This window comes from Haematobia irritans, chromosome 3 (genome assembly GCF_050003625.1).
Source record: "Haematobia irritans isolate KBUSLIRL chromosome 3, ASM5000362v1, whole genome shotgun sequence".
Lineage (NCBI taxonomy): Eukaryota > Metazoa > Arthropoda > Insecta > Diptera > Muscidae > Haematobia > Haematobia irritans.
Genome location: NC_134399.1, coordinates 199741572 through 199765853, shown reverse-complemented (window position 1 = coordinate 199765853; position 24282 = coordinate 199741572). Strand labels below are relative to the sequence as shown.

The 24282-nt window shown below is 30.9% G+C and overlaps 1 protein-coding gene across 1 annotated transcript in view; it reads left to right on the top strand.

The window, feature by feature from the left end:
- The window catches only part of nAChRalpha7 (nicotinic Acetylcholine Receptor alpha7), a 961296-nt gene that overhangs the window by 930035 nt on the left and 6979 nt on the right, over nucleotides 1–24282 (top strand). Inside the window, exon 13 of the mRNA XM_075302219.1 lies at nucleotides 20966–21110. Coding sequence (XP_075158334.1) covers nucleotides 20966–21110 — 145 coding nt within the window. The remainder of the gene's footprint in view (nucleotides 1–20965; nucleotides 21111–24282) is intronic.

Genomic DNA, 24282 nt, shown 5'->3' with positions numbered 1-24282 from the left:
ATTTGGTACATGGTATTGGTATATGTTCTCTAATGACCATGCAAAAATTGGTCCATAATTATATATAGCCCCCATATAAACCGATCCCCCGATTTGGCTTGCGGACCCTCTAAGAAACGAAAATTTCATCCGATCCGGCTGAAATTTGGTACGTGGTGTTGGTATATGTTATCTAATGACCATGCAAAAATTGGTCCATATCGGTCCATAATTATATATAGCCCCCATATAAATCGATTCCCAGATTTGTCCTCCGGAGCCTCTTGGAGGAGCAAAATTCATCCGATACGGTTGAAATTTGGAATGGTGTTAGAATGTGGTCTCTACCAAACTCGCAAGAATTGGTCCATATCGGTCCATAATTATATATAGCCCCCATATAAACCGTTCCCCAGATTTGATCTCCGGAGCCTCTTGGAGGAGCAAAATTCATCCGATCCGGTTGAAATTTGCAACGCGGTTTTAGTATAAGGCCGCTAATATCCATGCCAAAATTGGTCCATAACGGTCTATAGTTATATATAGCCGATCCCCAATCACACAAAAATTGGTCCATATCGGTTCATATTCATGGTTGCCACTCGTGCCAAAAATAATCTACCAAAATTTTAGTTTTATGGAAAACATTGTCAAAATGTTATTTCTATAGAAAATTTTGCCAAAATTTTATTTCTATAGAAAATTTTGTCAAAATTTTATTTCTATAGAAATTTTTTTCCAAATTTTATTTCTATGGAAAATTTTTTTCAAATTTTACTTCTATAGAAAATTTTTTCCAAATTTTACTTCTATAGAAAATGTTGTCAAAATTTAATTTCTATAGAAACTTTAAACTTAATTATATACGTATTTAATCGGCCTTTTTTAGTTTAGTATATACTACGTATGGACTACCCTGTAATTTAGAAGACGGTGTTAGGAAGTTTTAAGATACCTTGCCATCGGCAAGTGTTACCGCAACCCAAGTAATTCGATTGTGGATGACAGTCTTCAGTAGAAGTTTCTACGCAATCCATGGTGGAGGGTATATAAGCTTCGGCCTGGCCGAACTTAGGCCGTATATACTTGTTTTATATTTATTTAATATATGCAACAACGCACAACAAGACAAGGTCTTATAATTAAAATGCAGTATTTTTTTAACATACAGTAATTTGTTTGTAAATTAAGATGAGAGATTTTCATTGCAAAGCTCTCTCTACATCCGATCCATATGAAAAAGCTCCTAAAAGAATTGTAGAAGAATAAGTAACATACTCTTAGACGATTGTAGGAGAACAATCCGATCGAAGTAGGCTTGCCAGATGGCCGTAGTCTCTAGTTCCAATGAACGGTTCACTAAAAGGAACGACTGCCACTAGTTCCATCTCTTTCGTCCTCATCGTTCCTTTTGTCATTTAGTTTTATTTTCAACTTACGCTCCATAGTTCCGCGGATCGCAACTTGATTTTTTGACTTTTGTTTGAGCTATAAGACAATTTATTCATTTTGGTGCGTATGTATATTAAATCATTGATTGGTATGCTGCTACTCAATAGAATCATTAGTTCCAGATCAGGCTCTTCACAATACACAAAAAAATCTTAATGGCTTGCAATGAGTTTAGTTACTTCTTTAAATTTTCCATTCATTATTGTTTCTTCCTATATTACTATAAACTATTTTATGTAATTTTACTCAATTTTTAATATTTTTGTATCTTTCATTTAACCACGAACTTCGTGGCACATAGTAAACAATATCATCTCTGCCCTTAGCAGATGACAGTGATGACAAATATAAAAAGCTAAAACGAAAAGGAACGATGGAACGATTTGAAGGAACTAAATAGTTCCTTTGTACAAAAGGAACGACGAGTCCGAATCACTATGGTGAACGATTTTGCCCAAGACTAGTTGGCAGATGTTACGCCAATATTAGATGGCCGGGATTCGCCTGGAATGTCCCGCAATTTCGTCTCCAGGAAGTGTCCCGAACCTTTCACAAAATTTGCCAAAAATCCTGGAATTTCAAATACTCAAGGCCTATGTTTTAATTTTTCCCATTTTTTAGAAAGAAAAAAAAACGAATTGAAATTAAATCGCTTTCAAAAATATTTTTGGTTTTGGATTTTCATATTTTTTAAATGTATATTTCTCTGTCAGATTTTGTATCATTTCATTCAAACTCATCGCTTATAGAAACAAATCAAATTACCATCACTGTCTTTCGAATCATCAGCTTTCACTTGAGCATTAAAAAAATTCGCAAATATATATTTTTACAAATTATAACAAGTATATACAGCCGTAAGTTCGGTTTCTATAGAAATAAAATTTTGAAAAAATGTTCTCAAGAAATAAAGTTTTGACAAAATTTTCTATAGAAATGAAATTTTAACAAAATTTTCTATAGAAATAAAATTTTGCAAAATTTTCTATAGAAATAAACTTTTGACAAAATTTTCTATAGAAATAAACTTTTGACAAAATTTTCTATAGAAATAAAATTTTGGTAGACCATAATTATGTTAGAGACCATACGCCAACATCATGTACCAAATTTTAGCCGGATCGGATGAAATTTGCTTTTCCTAGAGGCTCCGCAAGCCAAATCTGGGGATCGGTTTATATGGGGGCTATATATAATTATGAACCGATGTGGACCATTTTTTGTATGGTTGTTAGAGACTATATACCAAAACCATTTACCAAATTTCAGCCGGATCGGATGAAATTTGCTTCTCTTTAAGGCTCCGCAAGCCAAATCTGGGGATCGGTATATATGGGGGCTATATATAATTATGGACCGATGTGGACCAATTTTTGCATGGTTGTAAGAGACCATATGCCAACACCATGGACCAAATTTCAGCAGGATCAGATGAAATATGAGTCTATGCAAGCCAAATCTGAGGGTCCGTTTATATGGGGGCTATACGTAAAAGTGGACCGATATGGCCCATTTTCAATACCATCCGACCTACATCAATAACAACTACTTGTGTCAAGTTTCAAGTCGATAGCTTGCTTCGTTCGGAAGTTAGCGTGATTTCAACAGACGGACGGAATGACGGGCATGCTCAGATCGACTCAGAATTTCACCACGACCCAGGATATATATACTTTATGGGGTCTTAGAGCAATATTTCGATGTGTTACAAACGGAATGACAAAGTTAATATACCCCCTATCCTATGGTGGAGGGTACAATAATCAGTTCATGGTTCGTGTACAATTCAATAGTAGTCTGTATTCGCTGCACACACTACCAGCGTTACCGCTGACTTTTTTGAAAAAGAGTCAAATTCATAAAAAAGAGCAAAATTTTGAAAATTATTTTTTTTTTTTGTTTTAAGGAAACGGATTAAAAATTCATAAGATCAAAAGAGTTTATTCTGCAATGAAAAAACTGAAATAAGTTACGCATTTAATTCAATTGTAATAAAAGAATTTGTGCTTGAACTTTTGAAATTCTCATTTTGCAGATAAGCGTGATTCTCTTGCTCCTGGTTGACCTAGAGACAACAAGCTTCTATAACATATTTCCTGGCTCCTCTGTATATTATATACAGTACTCTTGTATTTAGCATGTTATTAAAACTTACCCCATAAAGATCGTTCACAACACTCTATAAATGTCTTAGTCCATACACTTTCAATTTACGGATACTCGATGCGTCAGAAGATGCTGATATCTCGCAAGAGTACAGTAAATAAGGAAGAAGGAATGTCTTCGCAAGAAGTATCCTTATCTTCATAGGAGTAAAAGACTGAGTGGAGCAAAAAACCTCAACTTTCTGTAAACTTGTCCAACAATAGAATTAACTTGATCGAAACTAGGACACCACCTCAATTATCTGCCCATCATTTCTATATCCGATTCTTACTGAACATCCGCCTCTGTATTAGTAAACACTTTGTCTTTCTCGGGTTGAGGCAAAATTCATTTGCCTTCTGATTGAATGATTTTCTCCCTTAGGTTAGGTTAATTTAGGTATAGTGGCAGTCCGATATTTCAGGCTCACTTAGACTATTCAGTCCATTGTGATACCACAGCGGTGAACTTCTCTCTTTTCACTGAATGCTGCCCGATTCTATGTCAAGCTCAATGACAAGGGACCTCCTTTTTATATCCGAGTCCGAACGGCGTTCCACATTGCAATGAAACCACTTAGAGAAGCTTTGAAACCCTCAGAAATGTCACCAGCATTACTGATGAGGGATATCCACCGCATGTGGTTAGACCATTACGGTTAGACCATTACGGTCTAACCACTGCCGTCTATAGCCTATGAACATTTTTAGGTTTTAGTTTCCATTTTTTTATGCCCTCCACCATAGGATGGGGGGTATATTAACTTTGTCATTCCGTTTGTAACACATCGAATATATTTTAGGGAGCCACCGTGGTGCAATGGTTAGCATGCCCGCCTTGCATACACAAGGTCGTGGGTTCGATTCCTGCTACGACCGAACACCAAAAAGTTTTTCAGCGGTGGATTATCCCACCTCAGTAATGCAGGTGACATTTCTGAGGGTTTCAAAGCTTCTCTAAGTGGTTTCACTGGAATGTGGAACGCCGTTCGGACTCGGCTATAAAAAGGAGGTCCCTTGTCATTGAGCTTAACATGGAATCGGGCAGCACTCAGTGATAAGAGAGAAGTTCACCACTGTGGTATCACAATGGACTGAATAGTCTAAGTGAGCCTGATACATCGGGCTGCCACATAACCTAACCTAACCTAACACATCGAAATATTGGTCTAAGACCCCCATGTTCTGGATCGTGGTAAAATTCTGAGTCGATCTAGCGATGTCCGTCCGTCAGTCCGGCTGTCCGTCCCTCTGTGGAAATCACGCTAACTTCCGAACGAAACAAGCTATCGACTTGAAACTTGGCACAAGTAGTTGTTATTTACGTAGGTCAGAAGGTATTGAAAATGGGCCATATCGGACCTCTTTTACGTATAGCTCCTCCAAAAACGGACCCCCAGAATTGGCTTGCGAAGCCTTTTAGAGAACCAAATGTCACACGATCCGGTAGAAATTTGGTACGTGGTGTTAGTATATGATCTCTAACATTCACGCAAAAATTGGTCCCTATAGATCCATAATTTTATATAGCCCCCATATAAACCGATCCCCAGATATTGCTTGCGGATCCTCCTGGAGGAGAAAATTTCATCTGATCCGGCTGAAATTCTGTGCATGGTCTTTATATATGGCATCTAACTAACATACATGCAAAAATTGGTTCAAATCGGTCCATAATTATATATAGCCCCCATATAAACGGATCCCCAGATTTGAAGAAGCAAATTTCATCCAATCCGGTTGAAATTTGGTTCGTGGTATTGATATATAAACTCTAATACTGATGCAAAAATTGGTCTAAATCGATCCATAATTACGTATATAGCCCTCATGTAAACGGATCCCCAGATTTGATGTCCGTAGCCTCTTGCAGGAGCAAATTACATCGAATCCGTTTAAAATTTGGTACGTGGTGTAAGTTTGTGGTCTCTAACAACTATGTCAAAATTGGTCCATATCGGTCCATAATCATATATAGCCCCCATATAAACCGATCCCCAGATTTGATTTTGGAGCCTCTTGGAGGAGCAAATTTCATCCAATTCAATTGAAATTTTGTATTTTTATGGATACTAACAACCATGCATAACTCAGTCTATATCGGTCCATCATTACATATATAGCCCCCATATAAACCGATCCCCAGATTTGACCTCCGGAACCTATTGGAGGAAAAAAATTCATCCGATTTGGTTGAATTTGGTACATTGTGCTTGTATATGGCCGCTTACAACCATGCCAAACTTGGCCCATAAACCGATCCCCAATCACACAGAAATTGGTCCATATCGGTTCATAATTGTATATAGACCCCATATAAACGACCCCAAAATTTCAATTCTGGCTCTCCAATTACCGCGCAAAAGGTCATACGGTTCTTAATTATTTGTAAACTTACCTATATATACCTTTTTTCTCTAATATATACCACGTATGGACTAACGTAGAAGACGATGTTAAGAAGTTTTAAGATACCTTGCCATCGGCAAGTATTACCACAACCCAAGTAATTCGATTTAATTTAGTAGAAGTTTCTATGCAATCCATGGTGGAGGGTACATAAGGTTTGGCCTGGCCGTATATACTTGTTTTGCTCGCCTTTTTGCACTAGTACACAGGTAAAATGGCTTTTCTTTCCCTTTCTTCAATATTAAGCTTAAAAGCCGCTTTTGCAATATAACTCCGAGGTATTTTGGTATTTTGCACACTCACCAAAGGAAATGTTAATACCACCCAAGGAGATGGGCTTAACATTGGGATTTTTGGGTTTTTTGCACGACGTGAATATCTCTGTCTTAGCAGTCTACCATTCTCCTTCTAGTCCATTCTCCTTTGCCCGTTTCTCAGTCCTCCGAAGGGCTCTCTGTATTCTATCTCTACTTGTAGATGGGAATTTTCTCCTAATCGGTTATAGGTTAGGTTAGATATAGTGGCAGTCCGATATATCAGGCTCACTTAGACTATTCAGTCCATTGTGAAAGCACAGTGGTGAACTTCTCTCTTATCACTGAGTGCTGCCAGATTCTATGTTAAGTTCAATGACAAAGCACCTCCTTTTTGTAGCAGAGTCCGAACGGCGTTTGAAACACTCAAAAATGTCACCAGCATTACTGAGGTGTGATAATCCACCGCTCAAAAACTTTTTGGTGTTTGGTCGAAGCTGGGTTTGAACCCACAACCCTGTGTATGCAAGGTGGACATGCTAGCTATTGCACCACGGTGGCTCACAGTGGTCTGGACACGATGGCTAATGTCTGCCTATGCCACCACATTTATCCTTTCTTCTTATAATGAACCTAGAGGGTTGTTTCTAGCACTATTCCAAAGAAGAGGTGATGGAACTCATCGTTTGGAGAGAGCCTCTTTTCATATATTTTGGAATATATACTTGCCTTAGATTGGCCAAAATACGTCTTTTCGTTAGAAGTTCGTATATCAGCCTCATTATCCCTTGATCAACATTCTGAGTTGACAATGCATTTACTATCGGACTGGGTGGACAATATTGAGTCTCCCTTCGACGTGTTGGAAAGCCACACTTGTGTATTCATTGACAGATAGTAAGCTGACTAGTTTATGCAAATCGCTCTCAGTACACATGTCCTTCGAGCATCCATGTTTCAAGATTAATCTTAAATCAATTCTAAGATAAATATCTAAATACCAGCATCGGAAATCCTTCGTACAGGAGTGAAAGGATTTTCCTGCTTATGAAATGAAAACAACATATGTCTCCTTCCACTTTCCTGGAATACATATATAAGTTGATACAGCCTTTATGGAAACCTTCCTATCAATTTTTCATTTTTACTCCATATAGAATGGAATATTCCTGGAATCGAATATGTTAAATGTCTAAAGTGACATTGACAGCGACATTTACATATATGTACATAGTATTGATATAAACAAATGTTGAATGTCAGTTCCATTTGTATTACAAAATAAGACGAAATCAGCATGGCCATGGATTTCAATTTATTTCATATATTTGCAATATAAACAAAATAAGTTATGAAATTAATACGAAAACATGGAATCGTGAACCAAAAGCACGTACCAAAGAAAGAAAAACAGTTTTTTTCGGAATATTTGTCAAACCTTTTCGATGTCAGCGTATTCAACAAGTCACCATTAAATTGACTTTCCCTCCCCCCCCCCCCATGATTTCGTTTAGCCAAAAAAAAATCAAATATCTTTTCAACCCCAACTAAGTGGTTTCAAACACATTTCTTCCTTTCACCCAATGCCTTTGAAACGAAAGTCAACTAAGTGATTTTTCTACCATGGTCTTATTGTTGGCTGAGTTTTCCGCATCGCGACCACAAGTCAAGCTACTCCAACCAAAGAACCCAGAACCGACTTTTCACTTTTCTTCCATAGCAATTGACAAAAAGAAGACAATAATGCCAATATCATATCTGTTGATTTACCTTGTGTTTGCTTTTCCTCTTTTTGGGGTGAAAATATTAAGAGGAGCGAGTAACAACGTTTTGCTTCTAGCTAAACAAAAAAAAACATTTTCATAAATTATTAAAAGCGATCGACAAAGAATCTTCATATTCATCCTATATTGCTTGACTTACCTCACCTGGGTAGGACAGGTGCTTTGTCGTCACTTTTCCTCGATGATATTAAGTAACAGCAACAATGTTTTCATTTCGAAAGGAAACAATGTTGTTATCACATTGATGTAATAACCACCACTTGTAAGGATAATGTGTACGTGTTCACACAATGGTACGCGACATTATGTATGGGTCATTACATACGAAATGCTTATCAAAAATGTGAGACTAACTTTTTATATGACAAACTGCCTAATAATTCCTAAGCTATACGTTATAGAACGAAAAGAAGCTGAATATGTGATGACCTGGAAAAAATATGAATCCATATATATCCTGGAAAATTGAAATTTTTAAATATCACTACATTATGCGTCCTTGAGCGAAAAGAAGGTAAATTCATGATCACTCCCAAAAAAACTCAAAAATTCCATTTAAATTGCGGTAAAATCGCAATTTTTATATGAAATATTTATTGTGCTCCCATCTCTAAACTTTGCGTTCCAGGGCGGAAAGGGAGCTAATGTGTGAACATGCCCAGATGAATCTAGAGTTTCTTTAGGACCATAAATAGGTGTTACGAATGTATTGTATATCGGTACAGATTTTGATATATCCCCCTTATAAACCCGCCCTTCGATTTGGGGTCAAGATTCTGTAAGTTTTTCAAAACCACAATTTGCATTGTATCATATTTTTGGCATAGCACTCATATAGACTGATCTTCCAAATTTAACTCCTTCGGCTTTTATAAATTGCTTTAAACTGAAAGTAAAATTTCTAGAATTTACTTCTTCTAATCATTTGAATAATGGTTGTGAAAATCTACTGATTTCAGATTTCAAATCAATGCATATTTTCATCATTTTTTTGCACACTTAGGCGGGAAGTTTATGATTCCTCTAAAACTCAGAGTCTAGTCTAGTCTGGACTTGATCTGGTCTAGTTTTCTTAGGTAGAATCTTTAAATTTATCTTTGAGAAGCGTACTGGTTGAAGTCATCTGCTTAGGAGAATATCTGTCTTCAAACTCCCCTGAAATTCTATATATTATCAAGTTACTCGCTACGACGAAGAGTTTTCAAAGGAAACTATTATATTATTATTCATGGTGGTGGGTATTTAAGATTCGGCCCGGCCGAACTTACTACTGCATATACTTGTTATACCCTCCACCATAGGGTTGGGGTATATTAACTTTGTCATTCCGTTTATAACACATCGAAATATTGCCCTAAGACCCCATAAAGTATATATATTCCGGGTCGTGGTGAAATTCTGGGTCGATCTGAGCATGTCCGTCCGTCCGTCTGTTGAAATCACGTTAACTTCCGCACGAAACAAGCTATCGACTTGAAACTTGGCACAAGTAGTTGTTATTGATGTAGGTCGGATGGTATTGTAAATGGGCCATATCGGTTCACTTTTACGTATAGCCCGCCAAATTTGGCTTGCGGGGATTCTAAGATAAGCAAATTTCATCCGATCCGGCCGAAATTTAGTACATGGTGTAACCATATGTTCTCTAACAACCATGCAAAAATTGGTCCACATCGGTCCATAATTATATATAGCCCCCATATAAACCGATCCCCCGATTTGACCTCCAGAGCCACCTGAAAGACCAAAATTTATTTGATTCAGTTGAAATTTGGTACGTGGTGTTAATATATGGTCTCAAACACCCATGCAAAAATTGGTCGAAATCGGTCCATAATTATATATAGCCCCCATATAGGTTAAGTTAGGTAAGTGGCAGCCCGACGTATCAGGCTCACTTAGACTATTCAGTCCATTGTGATACCACATTGGTGAACTTCTCTCTTATCACTGAGTGCTGCCCGATTCCATGTTAAGCTCAATGACAAGGGACCTCCTTTTTATAGCCGAGTCCGAACGGCGTTCCACATTGCTGTGAAACCATTTAGAGAAGCTTTGAAACCCTCAGAAATGTCACCAGCATTACTGAGGTGGGATAATCTACCGCTGAAAAACTTTTTGGTGTTCGGTCGAAGCAGGAATCGAACCCACGACCTTGTGTATGCAAGACGGGCATGCTAACCATTGCACCAGGGTGGCTCCCTAGCCCCCATATAAACCGATCCCCAGATTTGACCTCCCCCTTGGAAGAGCAAAATTCATCCGATGCGGTTGAAATTTGGTACGTGATGTTAGTATATGGTATCCAACAACCATGCAGGAATTGGTTCATATCAGTCCATAATAAACCCATATAAACCGTTCCTCAAATTTGAACTCCGGTACCTTTTGGAGAAGCAAAATTCATCCGATCTGGTTGAAATTTGGTACGTGGTGGTAGTATATGGCCATTAACAGCCATGCCTAAGTCCATATCGGTCTATAGTTCTATATAGCCCTCATATAAATCGATCCCCAATCACACAAAAATTGGTCCATATCAAGTTCATAATTGTATATAGCCCCCATATAAGCGACCCCCATATTTCACCTCTGGCTCTCTACCACGTAGGGACTAACTGACAATTTAGAAAAACGATGTTAAGCAGTTTTAAGATACCACAACCCAAGTAATTCGATTGTGTATGACAGTCTTTCGTAGAAGTTTCTACGCAATCTATGGTGGAGGGTACATAAGATTCGGCCTGACCGAACTTACGACCGTATATACTTGTTTTAATTAACATAGACTCCATATAGACTAACATACAATTTAGAGAACACTGTTATAGAGGTTTATTAAACCATGCAATCCGTAGCGGTAACCAGCATTACTGAGGTGGGATAATCCACCGTTGAAAAACTTTTTGGTGTTCGGTCGAAACATGAATCGAACCCGCGACCTTTTGTATGCAAAGCGGGCATGCTAACCATTACACCACGGTGACTCGCAGAGGGTAAATAAGAACCGTTCTGGCCGAACTTGCGGCCATATTTACTTTTTGGTGTATATACAGCGGTCTCCCGATTTAATTTCTTGAGGAAATAGAAGACGCACTTATAATCATTGTTATTGAATTAAAAATTCAATCGGATAGGACTCATTGATAAGAGAGAAGTTCATCACCGGTGATACCAAAATAGACTGAATAGTCTAAGAGAGCCTAAAACAAGTATATACGACCGTAAGTTCGGCCAGGCCGAATCTTATGTACCCTCCACCATGGAATGCATAGAAATTTGTACTAAGGACTGTCATCCACAATCGAATTACTTGGGTTGCGGTAACACTTGCCGATGGCAAGGTATCTTAAAACTTCTTAACACCGTTTTTACCGTTGTAAGTTAGTCCATACGTATATAATTCAGTTTGACAAAATTTTCTGTCTAAATAAAATTTTGACAAAATTTTCTATAGAAATAAAATTTTGACAAAATTTTCGATAGAAATAAAATTTTGGTAGATTATTTTTGGGGATCGGCCATGGAATGCATAGAAATTTGTACTAAGGACTGTCAATCACAATCGAATTACTTGGGTTGCGGTAACACTTGCCGATGGCAAGGTATCTTAAAACTTCTTAACACCGTTTTCTCAATTGTAAGTTAGTCCATACGAGGTATTTATTAAACAAAAAAGGCCGATTAAATACGTATATAATTCAGTTTGACAAAATTTTCTATAGAAATAAAATTTTGACAAAATTTTCTATAGAAATACAATTTTGACAAAAATTTCTATAGAAACAAAATTTTTACAAAAATTTCTATAGAAATAAAATTTTGACAAAAATTTCTATAGAAATAAAATTTTGGTAGATTATTTTTGGGGATCGGCTATATATAACTATAGACCGATATAGACCAACTTTGGCATGGTTGTTAGGGACCCTATGCGAACATCGTGTACCAAATTTCAGCCGAATCGGATGAAATTTGCTTATCTTTTAGATTCCGCAAGCCAAATCTGGAGAACAGGTTATATGGGGGCTATATATAATTATGGACCGTTGTGGACCAATTTTTTCATGGTTGTTAAAGACCATATACAAACACCATGTACCAAATTTCAGCCGGATCGGATGAAATTTGCTTTTCATTGAGGCTCCGCAAGCCAAATCTGGAGATCGGTTTATATGGGGGCTATATATAATTATAGACCGTTGTGGACCAATTTTTGCATGGTTGTTAAAGACCATATACAAACATAATGTACTAAATTTCAGCCGAATCGGGTGAAATTTGCTTATCTTTGAGGCTATATATATATATATATATATATATATATATATATATATATATATATATATATATATATATATATATATATATATATATATATATATATATATATATATATATATATATATATATACTTTATGGGGTCTTAGAGCAATATTTCGATGTGTTACAAACGGAATGACAAAGTTAATATACCCCCATCCTATGGTGGAGGGTATAACAACGGGCTATCTAATCTAACCTAATTATCATCCAAATTGTGCGAAACTAGAAGCAAAATTTCACAATTTTTTTCGCACTAATTCGGTGGTGCGTGTTCATGATATTCACTCAGACCGAATATGCAGCGAATTTCTACATTATTTTCTTTCAGTTTTGTTTCTGTTGTTGTTGTTTTTTTTTTTTTTTTTGCTTAAATGAAGCATAAAATGTTACCTTTCCAACCATATATAGCATTGAACAATGAAATTGTGTCACATCTACGAACGCCTATTTTTACATGATTCCCCCATATACTACGCACATACACATATCCGTATGTGTATATATTGGAACATCCTGTGCACAATATTTTGCTGAGTCTTTCACGAAAATTCAACAGTGATTACACGTCGCAAATCGTTCATTCTTCATTCATAATGAAAACATTCAATAATAATAATAATAAGAAGAAGAAGCAAACAATGTTTTTTCTCACATTTCCAGGATGCTAGAGGCTAACTGAAGATTATATTGAGGGTGGTGATGATGCTATCTTTATATATCTCACGTAAAAACTAGAAGTCAACAAGTGATGAAAGGAACAAAAAAACACAAACGTGCAAGTAGGGAAAAACATTTATTTCCTAGTTTTTCCCATAAAATGACATTCTGTATCCAGATATAGAAGATAGTTATCAATTTTAAATATATTAGGAGAATATGAGAGTTGTTAAATGCGACATGGTCTAAATTGTACCCACTATGCGCACTAAAAACAAAGATTTCAAATATCTTTTAAATTTGAGTTTTGCTGACCTAAAACTATGAAACAAATTTGAATTTATTAGCGCTTTAAAAATGTCTTAACAACAAATTAAATTCAAAATTCCAATTCAACTTCATATACAAATCAATAATAATTGAAATAAATTGCATTTAACTTTATAGCATTGTTATTGTATTGAATTAATTACGATAGAAAATGGTGTGAAATTAATGAATCGAATTGAACTGAATTAAAAGACATTACGATTAAATGTTATTAAAATTATTATTAATTTTTTTTTTGTTTTTTTTTTTATAGTTCATCTATAAATAAGTTGGTTTTCTTTAGTAGGCCTCGAAGTAATTAGGCACAAAAACAGAGGACGAACATCGGAGATGTCCCGAAATATTTGAATGAATTAGAACTCATTAAAACAACAGCCTCTTTTTCCCTAATGACCTCGAGCCAAAAAATGATAAAATTTATTTATTTAAATGCAATTATGTATTTTTTTAATATGTAATATATTTCAAATGCATTCAACACCTCGTTGTACGAAAGTACATTTAATGTACTTTAGTATAAACTAAGGATAACAAAATAATATTATATTGTAATTTAATTTAATTTAAATATATTCTAATTTAATTTATATGATTTATATAAAATTAATTTGATTTATGTAAACAAAGTTTAGTTTAATTAATTAAATCAACTTACATTTTTTTAAATTATTAAAAAAAAAATAAAAAAAAAATACTAATTATATATAGTTTACAGAAATAAGGCCAACACACTAATATAAATATGACTACTAACTATGAAATCAACTTTTTTGATAGTACATTAATTATTATATTAATTATAAAACAAATACACACATATACGATTTTGACGAAAATTTCGGAAAAAAACTACCACTTTAATTTATTTGTTGTTTATGTATGAACTAATCTAAGGTACTCCCGATTTTCAAAGAAAATTACACTGATAAATAAAATGTTTTACTATTATATGACAACATACCCTAGAAATATCAAGCAAATTCCTATTTGATATTCGCAATTTGATCATAGTAATCTGCTATGAGCAAAAAAAAGGAATTTTAAAATTTAAATTTCTCGGCCATTGACATTTCGAGGTAGTTCTGTTTCTTGGGTTAGTGCAAAATGTCACAGAAACAAGGCATTTTACATGGCCTTATCATAGGACACAGTGAAAAGTAATGACGCAGAATTGACGCAGAAGCGATGAATTTAACATGGGTTTGTCATAGGACGAAAGTCCTCCATTTCAACAGCCGTTGCACTGAATTTACATCACTTCTTTAGTTGTGATCCGAATTCCATGCTTTAGACGTAAATTAACAAATTTTGTGATATTTTGTCAAATAAATAATTTTTATAATTTTTAATGGATTCTAACGCTTGTCGGAAACGTTTGACCTCAAAATTTAAGTGATTTGTACCATTTTATGAATTCTTACTCTGTTTTAAACCTATTTGAACCAAAAAAGTTAAAATTACCTATTAAAAGTATGAAAAAACCAAGTTATACAAAATTGAATTAAAAGAACTTCTTGGGTGGTTAAAATAAAGAACATCATTGGGAGTGCATCTTCTGGAAGTGCTTTTAAAGTTGTACCTTTGGAAGAACTTCCAAATTTTTTTGCTTTCCAATTTCCCTACATAAAGACGTTTTTGATAATACTAGCAAATATTGTGAAGCAAGCCGAGATATAGAACGGTTAAAATTTGCAATATATATTTTTTTATGTATATTATTTCCCAGCAAGAAAAGCGTCGCCAAAAAAGTAGTGAAGATATTCTTTTTGGATCCAGAAGTGGTGCAAAATTGGCGCAGAAGCGATGAATTTAACATGGGCTTGTCATAGGACAGATGTCCACCATTTCAACAGCCGTTGCACTGAATTTGCATCACTTCTTAAGGTGTAATGCGAATTCAGTGTTTTGGTTTTGAATTAAAAAATTTTGTGATATTTTGACAAATAAATCATAAAATTTTATATGATTTTTAATGCATTCTAGTGCTGTCTGGAATGTTTGACATCAAATATTTTCAAAAAATCGCAGTTTTTCTAGAATATATTTAGCATTTTATATGGCAACATTTAAATAATTTGTACCATTTTATTAATTCTTAATCTGATTTTATCCTATTTGAAACAAAAAAAAATAAATTTCGCATTAAAAATATGAAAAACTCGAGTTATAAAAAATTGTCTAAAATGAACTTGAATAAAGAACATCTATGGGAGGAAATTTTTGGAAGTCCTTTGAAAGCTATGCCTTTAGAAGAACTTCCAATTTTTTTGCTGGGTTTATTTGTCCTTCCTGTATTTATTGCGAAAACTGCGTAAAACAAACGATTTTTTTTATATCACCCTAGAAAAACTTGTTGTGAAGTGAAAATTAAGTCCATCTCTAGAAGAGCATTTTAGATGTACATTGAAAGTAATGAATTAGGAAGAACCTAATTTTACCAAAAGTCCATTATTCGATGTATCGTCTACCCTGCACTCTGTCTTCACGACCACTTCGCCAAAAATCCGACCAATTTCATTCCTCAACCGCCGCATGACTTTTGGCTGTTTCGGGGAACGCGTTTTGAGTCGATTGAGGAGATAAAAGCTGAATAAATAAAAATGTTTTTATTTTACAAATTTTATTTCATATAATATTAATATGAATTAGCACAAGTAGTTATTATTGATGTAGATCGGATGGTATTGCTTATACGTATAGCCCCCATATAAACCGACCCACAGATTTGGCTTGAGAAGCCTCTTGATGGACCATAATTCATACGATCCGTTTGAAATTTGGTATGTGGGGTTAATATGGTCTCTAACAACAATACAAAAATTGGTCCATATCGGTCCATAATTATATATAGCCCCCATATAAATGGATCCCCGGATTTGACCTTCGGAGCCCCTTGGAGTAGTATAATTCATCTGATTCGGTTGAAATTTGGTACATTGTTTTAGTATATGGCCGCTAACAACCATGCCAAACTTGGTCCATATCGGTCTATAGTTATATATAGCCCTTAGATAAATCGATCCCCAATCACACAAAAATTGGTCCATATCAAGTTCATAATTGTATATAGCCCCCATATAAGCGACCGCCATATTTTAATTCTGGCTCTCAAAAGTCCATATCCACCAAAATTTTATTGCCATAGAAAATTTTGTCAAAATTTTTTATTTCTATAGAAATTTTTGTCAAGATTTTATGTCTTTAAGGAAATATGATTTCTAAAGAAAATTTTGTCAACAATTTATTTCTATAGAAAATTTTGTCACAATTTTATTTCTATAGAAAATTTGGTCAGAATTTTATTTCTGTAGAAAATTTTGTCAAAATGTTATTTCTATAGAAAATGTATGAAGCATTTCATAGTTGGAGAGGAATATTTTGCACAATCTTCCAAAACATAAAGAATTCTACCAATCTACCAAACAGTAAAAAAATTGCCATTTTTGGTAGACTCGTCGCCCCCATATTTCAATTCTGGCTCTGTAATTAACGCACAAAAGTTCATATCGGTTCCTAATTATTTATTGCCTATATATACCGATCAAGAACTGAATATATACGTATTTAAGTGACCTTTCTTTTGTCTCCTATATATCCCGCATGGACTAACTTACAATTTAGAAGATGATGTCAAGAAGTTTTAAGATGCCTTGCCATCGGCAGCAACCCAAGTAATTTTATTGTGGATGACCGTCTTTAGTAGAAGTTTCTACGCAATCCATGGTGGAGGGTACATAAGATTCAGCCTGGACGAACTTACGGCCATATATACATGTTTTTTTTTTTCTTCTAATATATACCACGTATTGACTAACTTACAATTTAGAAGACGATGTTAAGAAGAATCTTGCCATCGGTAAATACTATCACAACCCAAGAAATTCGATTGTGGATGACAGTCTTTAGTAGAAGAGGGTACATAAGATTATTGTTTTACTTACTCGTTATTTATTTATTTTTTATCTCCTTTTCGGTGAAAAGGTTCTTACAAATGCCAGGTTTCGGTTTTTGTGATTTTAATAAAATAGCCAATTTATGCAACGTAAATATGAACAAAAAACATTGTGCCCATGTTTAAACTATGTTTTTAATTATCTTTTACATTTATATTTATTTCAATGAAATACATATTCCATTCCAAATTACTCATTTTTTCATTTTTGGGAGAAACGGTTGAACCGATAATGTCAGCATTTGCTTTAAAAACACCGCCCAACCGATTTGGAAAAAAGTCTGGTTTTTTATCATAATGTAGAACATTACGTTTTAAATTTAAAACGGAAAAATGTTTTAAATTTAAACAGGAAATTTAGGTACTAACAACATGGGTTTTCGACCTGACTAGGAAAATGTAATTATCCAATATTTAATGTTGTTATATTCGAAATTTTATTAATCAGTGTAATTTTCAAAATGATGATTACTTAATCTATTCCACTATGAACGAAAACACATTCCAAGCGGAAGAAAATAAATATGTATATGGATATAATATAGTTTTGTGCAAAACATATGTAGCAAAATATTTAATTCCAAAGTTATTTTAGAGCTTTTGTTTTATTTCTTATATTGAAATATTCTTAAATATAAAATTAAATAGTTTATGAAAATAGACATAGAAATAAAATTTTGACGAAATTTTCTATTCTCTATAGAAATAAAATTTTGACAGAATTGCCTATTCGCTATAGAAATAAAATTTGGACAAAAACTTTTTATAGGAATAAAATTTTGAAAATTTTCTATTCTCTATAGAATAAAATTTTGGCAAAATTTTCTATAGAAAAAAAATTGTTAAAATTTTCGATAGAACTAAAAATTTGAAGAAAATTTTCTATAGAAATAAGATTTTGACAAAATTTTCAATAGAAGTAATTTTGGCAAAATTTTCTATAGAAATAAAATTTTGTTGTTTTTTTATTTCAGCTTAAAACCATACATTGACTAAACTACAAGTGTAGCTTAACCAACAGAGGAAAAGAATGTTTGTCAAAGCCCAAATAAAATTTCGGCATAAAGCCGGCTATCATGCAAAACTTTTTTCGGAAGGTTCAAGTGTGGTTCATTGTTGGGTTTAATGAACTGGCTGAATTTATTCTGATAATTGGTTGATAGTTTTGTTGCAAGTAGAGGATGCTGATGAGGAATGTGGTAATTCCGAAACGAAATCTTCTATGGAAATAAAATTTTGACAAAAATTTTTTATAGGAATAAAATTTTTACAAATACAATTCTACAAATTCGCTATACTACTAAAATTTTGACAAAATTTTGTATAGAAATAAAATTTTGACGAAATTTTCTATTCTCTATAGAAATAAAATTTTGACAAATTTTTCTATAGAAATAAAATTTTGACAAAATTGTCTATTCTCTATAGAAATAAAATTTTGACAAAATTTTCAATACAAAGAAAATTTTGACAAAATTTTCAATAGAAATAAAATTTGACAAAATTTGCAATAGAAAGAAAATTTTGACAAAATTTTCTATTTGCTATAGTAATAAAAGTTTGACAAAATTTTCTATAGAAATAAAATTTTGACGAAATTTTCTATTCTCTATAGAAATAAAATTTTGACAAAAATTTTTTATAGGAATAAAATTTTGAAGAAATTTTCTATTCATTGACCAATTTCTATTCATTTTGACAAAATTTTCAAAAGAAATAATTTTGACAACATTTTCTATTCTCTATAGAATAAAATTTTGGCAAAATTTTCTATAGAAATAAAATTTTGTTAAAATTTTCTATAGAAATAAAATTTTGTTAAAATTTTCTATAGAAATAAAATTTTGTTAAAATTTTCTATAGAAATAAAATTTTGACAAAATTTTCAATAGAAGTAATTTTGGCAAAATTTTCTATAGAAATAAAATTTTGACAAAATTTTGCTATAGAACTAAAATATTGACAACGTTTTCTATAGAAATAACATTTTGACAAAATTTTATATTCTCTATAGAAATAAAATTTTGACAAAATTTTCTATAGAAATAAAATTTTGACGAAATTTTCTATTCTCTATAGAAATAAAATTTTGACAAAATTTTCTATAGAAATAAAATTTTGACTAACATTTTTTATAGGAATAAAATTTTGAAGAAATTTCCTATTCATTGAAATAAAATTTTGACAAAATTTACTATAGAAATAAAATTTTGACAAAATGTTCAATAGAAATAATTTTGACAAAATTTTCTATTCTCTATAGAATAAAATTTTGACAAAATTTTCTATAGAAATAAAATTTTGACAAAAATTTTTTATATGAATAAAATTTTACAAAATTGTCTATAGAAATAAAATTTTGACAAAATATTCTATAGAAAAAAAATTTGACAAAATTTTCTATAGTAAAAAATTTTGACAAAAATTTTTTATATGAATAAAATTTTTACAAAATTGTCTACAGAAATAAAGTTTTGACGAAATATTCTATAGAAAAAAAAATTGATAAAATTTTCTACAGAAAAAAATTTTTACAAAATATTCTATAGAAATAAAATTTTGAAAAAATTTTCTATCGAAAAAAAAAATTACAAAATTTTCTATAGAAATAATTTTGACAAAATTTTCTATAGAAATAAAATTTTGATAAAATTTTTTTATATGAATAAAATTTTACAAAATTGTCTATAGAAATAAAATTTTGACAAAATATTCTATAGAAATAAAATTTTGACAAAATATTCTATAGAAAAAAAAATTGACAAAATTTTCTATAGTAACAAATGTTGACAAAAAATTTTTATATGAATAAAATTTTTACAAAATTGTCTACAGAAATAAAATTTTGACGAAATATTCTATAGAAAAAAAATTTACAAAATTTTCTATAGAAAAAAATTTTTACAAAATATTCTATAGAAATAAAATTTTGACAAAATTTTCTATAGAAAAAAATTTTTACAAAATATTCTATAGAAATAAAATTTGGACAAAATTTGCTATAGAAATAAAAAAAATTCTATAGAAATAAAGTTTTGATTTAATTTAATCGGTGTCGGTGTCCTAGTGCTTATTCAATATGCACTACACTGTTCGTATAAGTTTTGAACTTATTGCGAGTTTCTCCATATTGATTGTCTTGCTCACATTAGACTGACAACACATGTCTTGTCAAGTGTTGTGAAATTATTGACTTTCAAAGCCGGCCTATCCAAAAATTACGAAACAGAATAGTTTAAATTTCAATTAAATTTTAGTTGTAATAAATTTTTATTTAAATTAGAAAATATTTTAATCTCGTATTATATAAGAGCTTTTGTTATTGTAGTTTTGCACAATACTATTGGCAAAGAGAACACATACATATGTATTCATACTCATGCTGCAAAGCATTATTTCACAATTTATTTTCTTTTCCCAAAAAATGGGAAAAATACTTCAATACATACGTATGAAACCTAATATAATCATATACATATTCAAACATATATGTGTTGAAATGCATAAATGAAATTTATGCATAATCTACACATGCTCGTATACACGAGAACATTAATAAATACATACATACACTCGCACCTTTATAGCAGTTAAACATATATAGATATACACATGTGTGTGAGCGTGTATGTTTGTAGGTATTATTGACAAAAGAAAAATTATTACTTCAACTTACAGACAAGGTGACGATGGTAGTGTTGGCCCCGTTGGTCCTGTTGGTGATACACGAATGCATGAAGCCATATCACACACCTGTCTGAGTTCATCTGCTGAATACGAATTGGCTTTAATATTGAAAGAGTTAAGATGGATAACTGATCAGGTAAGCATACATAACCAAAAGAGTACCTCAACGAAAAGAACTGACAAAGCATAACCATAAATACGTTGGAGAAATGCTTTCATACACATACATATACAACAAATTAAAGTGTTTGCATAAAGTTACAAATACCAAAGTCTTGTAACTGTGTGCCAAAAAGTAGGGTGGGTTGGGAGAGAATACTGATCTATTACAGTGTGATTCGAATGTATGGATACAATATTTCAGGAGAAAATTTTTTATAGGAATTTTAAATATAGATTATTCTTAACTTTTGTTTAACAAATTAAATTTTTATACAAAAAATTAAAATATTTGTTATATAGTACGAATATTATTAATAATATATTATATTAGTAAAATCAATTTTCTTTCTTGTAACTTAAGATTTTTCCCCATTTTTTTTCATAACATTCAATGCATAATTAAATCCTTTTATAAAATACAATTTGTATATAATTGCTTTTTTTATTACAAAGACTAATTTTTATAACTCAAAAATATTATAAATAATTGAAAGAATCATTTCACTTTTAAAATTGAGCCATTAATCATCATTTTAATCATATATTTCACTAGTAATATTTTACAGAGATTTGCAGGTAACTTTTTAAATATAACAATATTTTTCTTCTTTCTTAACCTAAAAAAGATATATTAAACTAAACAAATTTTAAAAAAATATTTTTAATACGTTTTTAATAAAAAAAAACATAAACCCTACGCAACATTGTAAAGAAATATGCTGTAATTCAATAATCAATATTGTTATATTAAGAATATTAGTAGCCAATTTCTTTATTTATTTTTAAACACTATATATGTTGGAGTATATAAACATTCCAAATGGTGCTGAGGCAGGGATGACAATCATCAGGCTTTTCTCTTTTTTTGGTAACTGTAGCATCGTGGTTTATCTTCGACACATTTAGTACCTTTTTCAACATTCCTGAAATTTTTGCAAAGAATTCAAAAAATCGATTTCGTGGCACAAAAATATGACAATCGCAATAAAAGCTTGCAAATTGATTTTAATAAGGTTGCACACATAGAAATAATATCTTGACAAACTTTTCTATAGAAATAAAATTTTAACAAAATTTCTATAGAAATAAAATTTTAACAAAATTTTCTATAGAAATCAAATCTAAACAAAATTTTCTATACAAATGAAATTTGGACAAAGTTTTCTATGGAAATACATATTTAACAAAATTTTCAATAGAAATTAAATTTTGACAGAATTTTCCATAAAAATAAAATTTTGATAAAATTTTCTATAAATATCAAATGTTCACAAAATGTTCTATAGAAATAAAATGTTGATAAAATTTGCTATGATATCAAATGTTAACAAAATTTTCTATATAAATAAAATTTCGAAAAAAATTTCTATAAAAATAAAATTTTCTATAGATATCAAATGTTGGCAAAATTTTCTATAGAAATAAAATTTTGATAAAATTTTCTATAAATATCAAATGTTGACAAAATTTTCTATAGAAATAAAATTTTGATAAAATTTTCTATAAATATTAAATGTTGACAAAATTTTTTATAGAAATAAAATTTTGATAAAATTTTCTATAAATATCAAATGTTGACAAAATTTTCAATAGAAATAAAACTTCAACAAAATTTTCTATAGAAAAAAAAGTTTCACAAAATTTTCTATAGAAATAAAATTTTAACAAAATGTCTATAGAAATAAAATTTTGACAAAATTTTCTTTAGAAATCAAATCTTAACAAAATACAAATTAATTTTTGACAAAGTTTTCTATAGCAATAAATATTTAACAAAATTTTCAATAGAAATTAAATGTTGACAGAATTTTCCATAAAAATAAAATATTGATAAAATTTTCTATAGATATCAAATGTTCACAAAATTTTGTATAGAAATAAAATGTTGATAAAATTTGCTATAGATATCAAATGTTAACAAAATTTTCTATAGAAATAACATTTCAACAAAATTTTCTATAGAACAAAAAATTTCACAAAATTTTCTATAGAAATAAAATTTTAACAAAATTTTCTATAGAAATAAAATGTTGACCTTTTTTCTATAGAAATCAAATCTTAACTAAATTTTCTATACAAATGAAATTTGGACAAAGTTTTCTATGGAAATAAATATATAACAAAATTTTCAATAGAAATTAAATTTTGACAGAATTTTCCATAAAAAAAAAATATTGATAAAATTTTCTATAGATATCAAATGTTCACAAAATTTTGTATAGAAATAAAATGTTGATAAAATTTGCTATAGATATCAAATGTTCACAAAATTTTGTATAGAAATAAAATTTTCTATAGAAATAACATTTCGAAAAAAAATTCTATAGAAATAACATTTTCTATAGATATCAAATGTTGACAAAATTTTCTATAGAAATCAAATTTTAATAAAATTTTCTATAAATATCAAATGTTGACAAAATTTTCTATGGAAATAAAATTTTGACAAAATAATCTTGGGACTTGTGCTCTTTTTCGGTCCTTTAAAAAGGTGACACGCATAGAAATAAAATATTGACATAATTTTCTATAGAAATAAACTTTTGACAAAATTTTCTATAGAAATAAAATTTTGATAAAATTTTCTATAGAAATACAATTTTGAGAAAATTTTCAATAGAAATAAATTTTTGACAAAATTTTCTATAGAAATAAAATTTTGACAAAATTTTCTACAGAAATTAAAATTTCACAAAATTTTCGTTTGAAATAAAATTTTAACAAAATTTTCTATAGAAATAAAATTTTGACAAAATTTTCCATTAAAATAAAATTTTGAAAATTTTTTCTTATAGAAATAAAATTTTGACAAAATTTTCTATAGAAATACAACCTTGACAACATTTTCTATAGAAATAAAATTTTGACAAAATTTTCTATAGAAATAAAATTTTGACAAAATAATCTTGGAACTTGTGCCCTTTTTCGGTCCTTTAAAAAGGTAACACACATAGAAATAAAATATTGATATAATTTTCTATAGAAATTAACTTTTGACAAAATTTTCTATAGAAATAAAATTTTGATAAAATTTTCTATAGAAATACAATTTTAACAAAATTTTCTATAGAAATAAAATTTTGACAAAATTTTCTACAAAAATTAAAATTTCACAAAATTTTCGTTTGAAATAAAATTTTAACAAA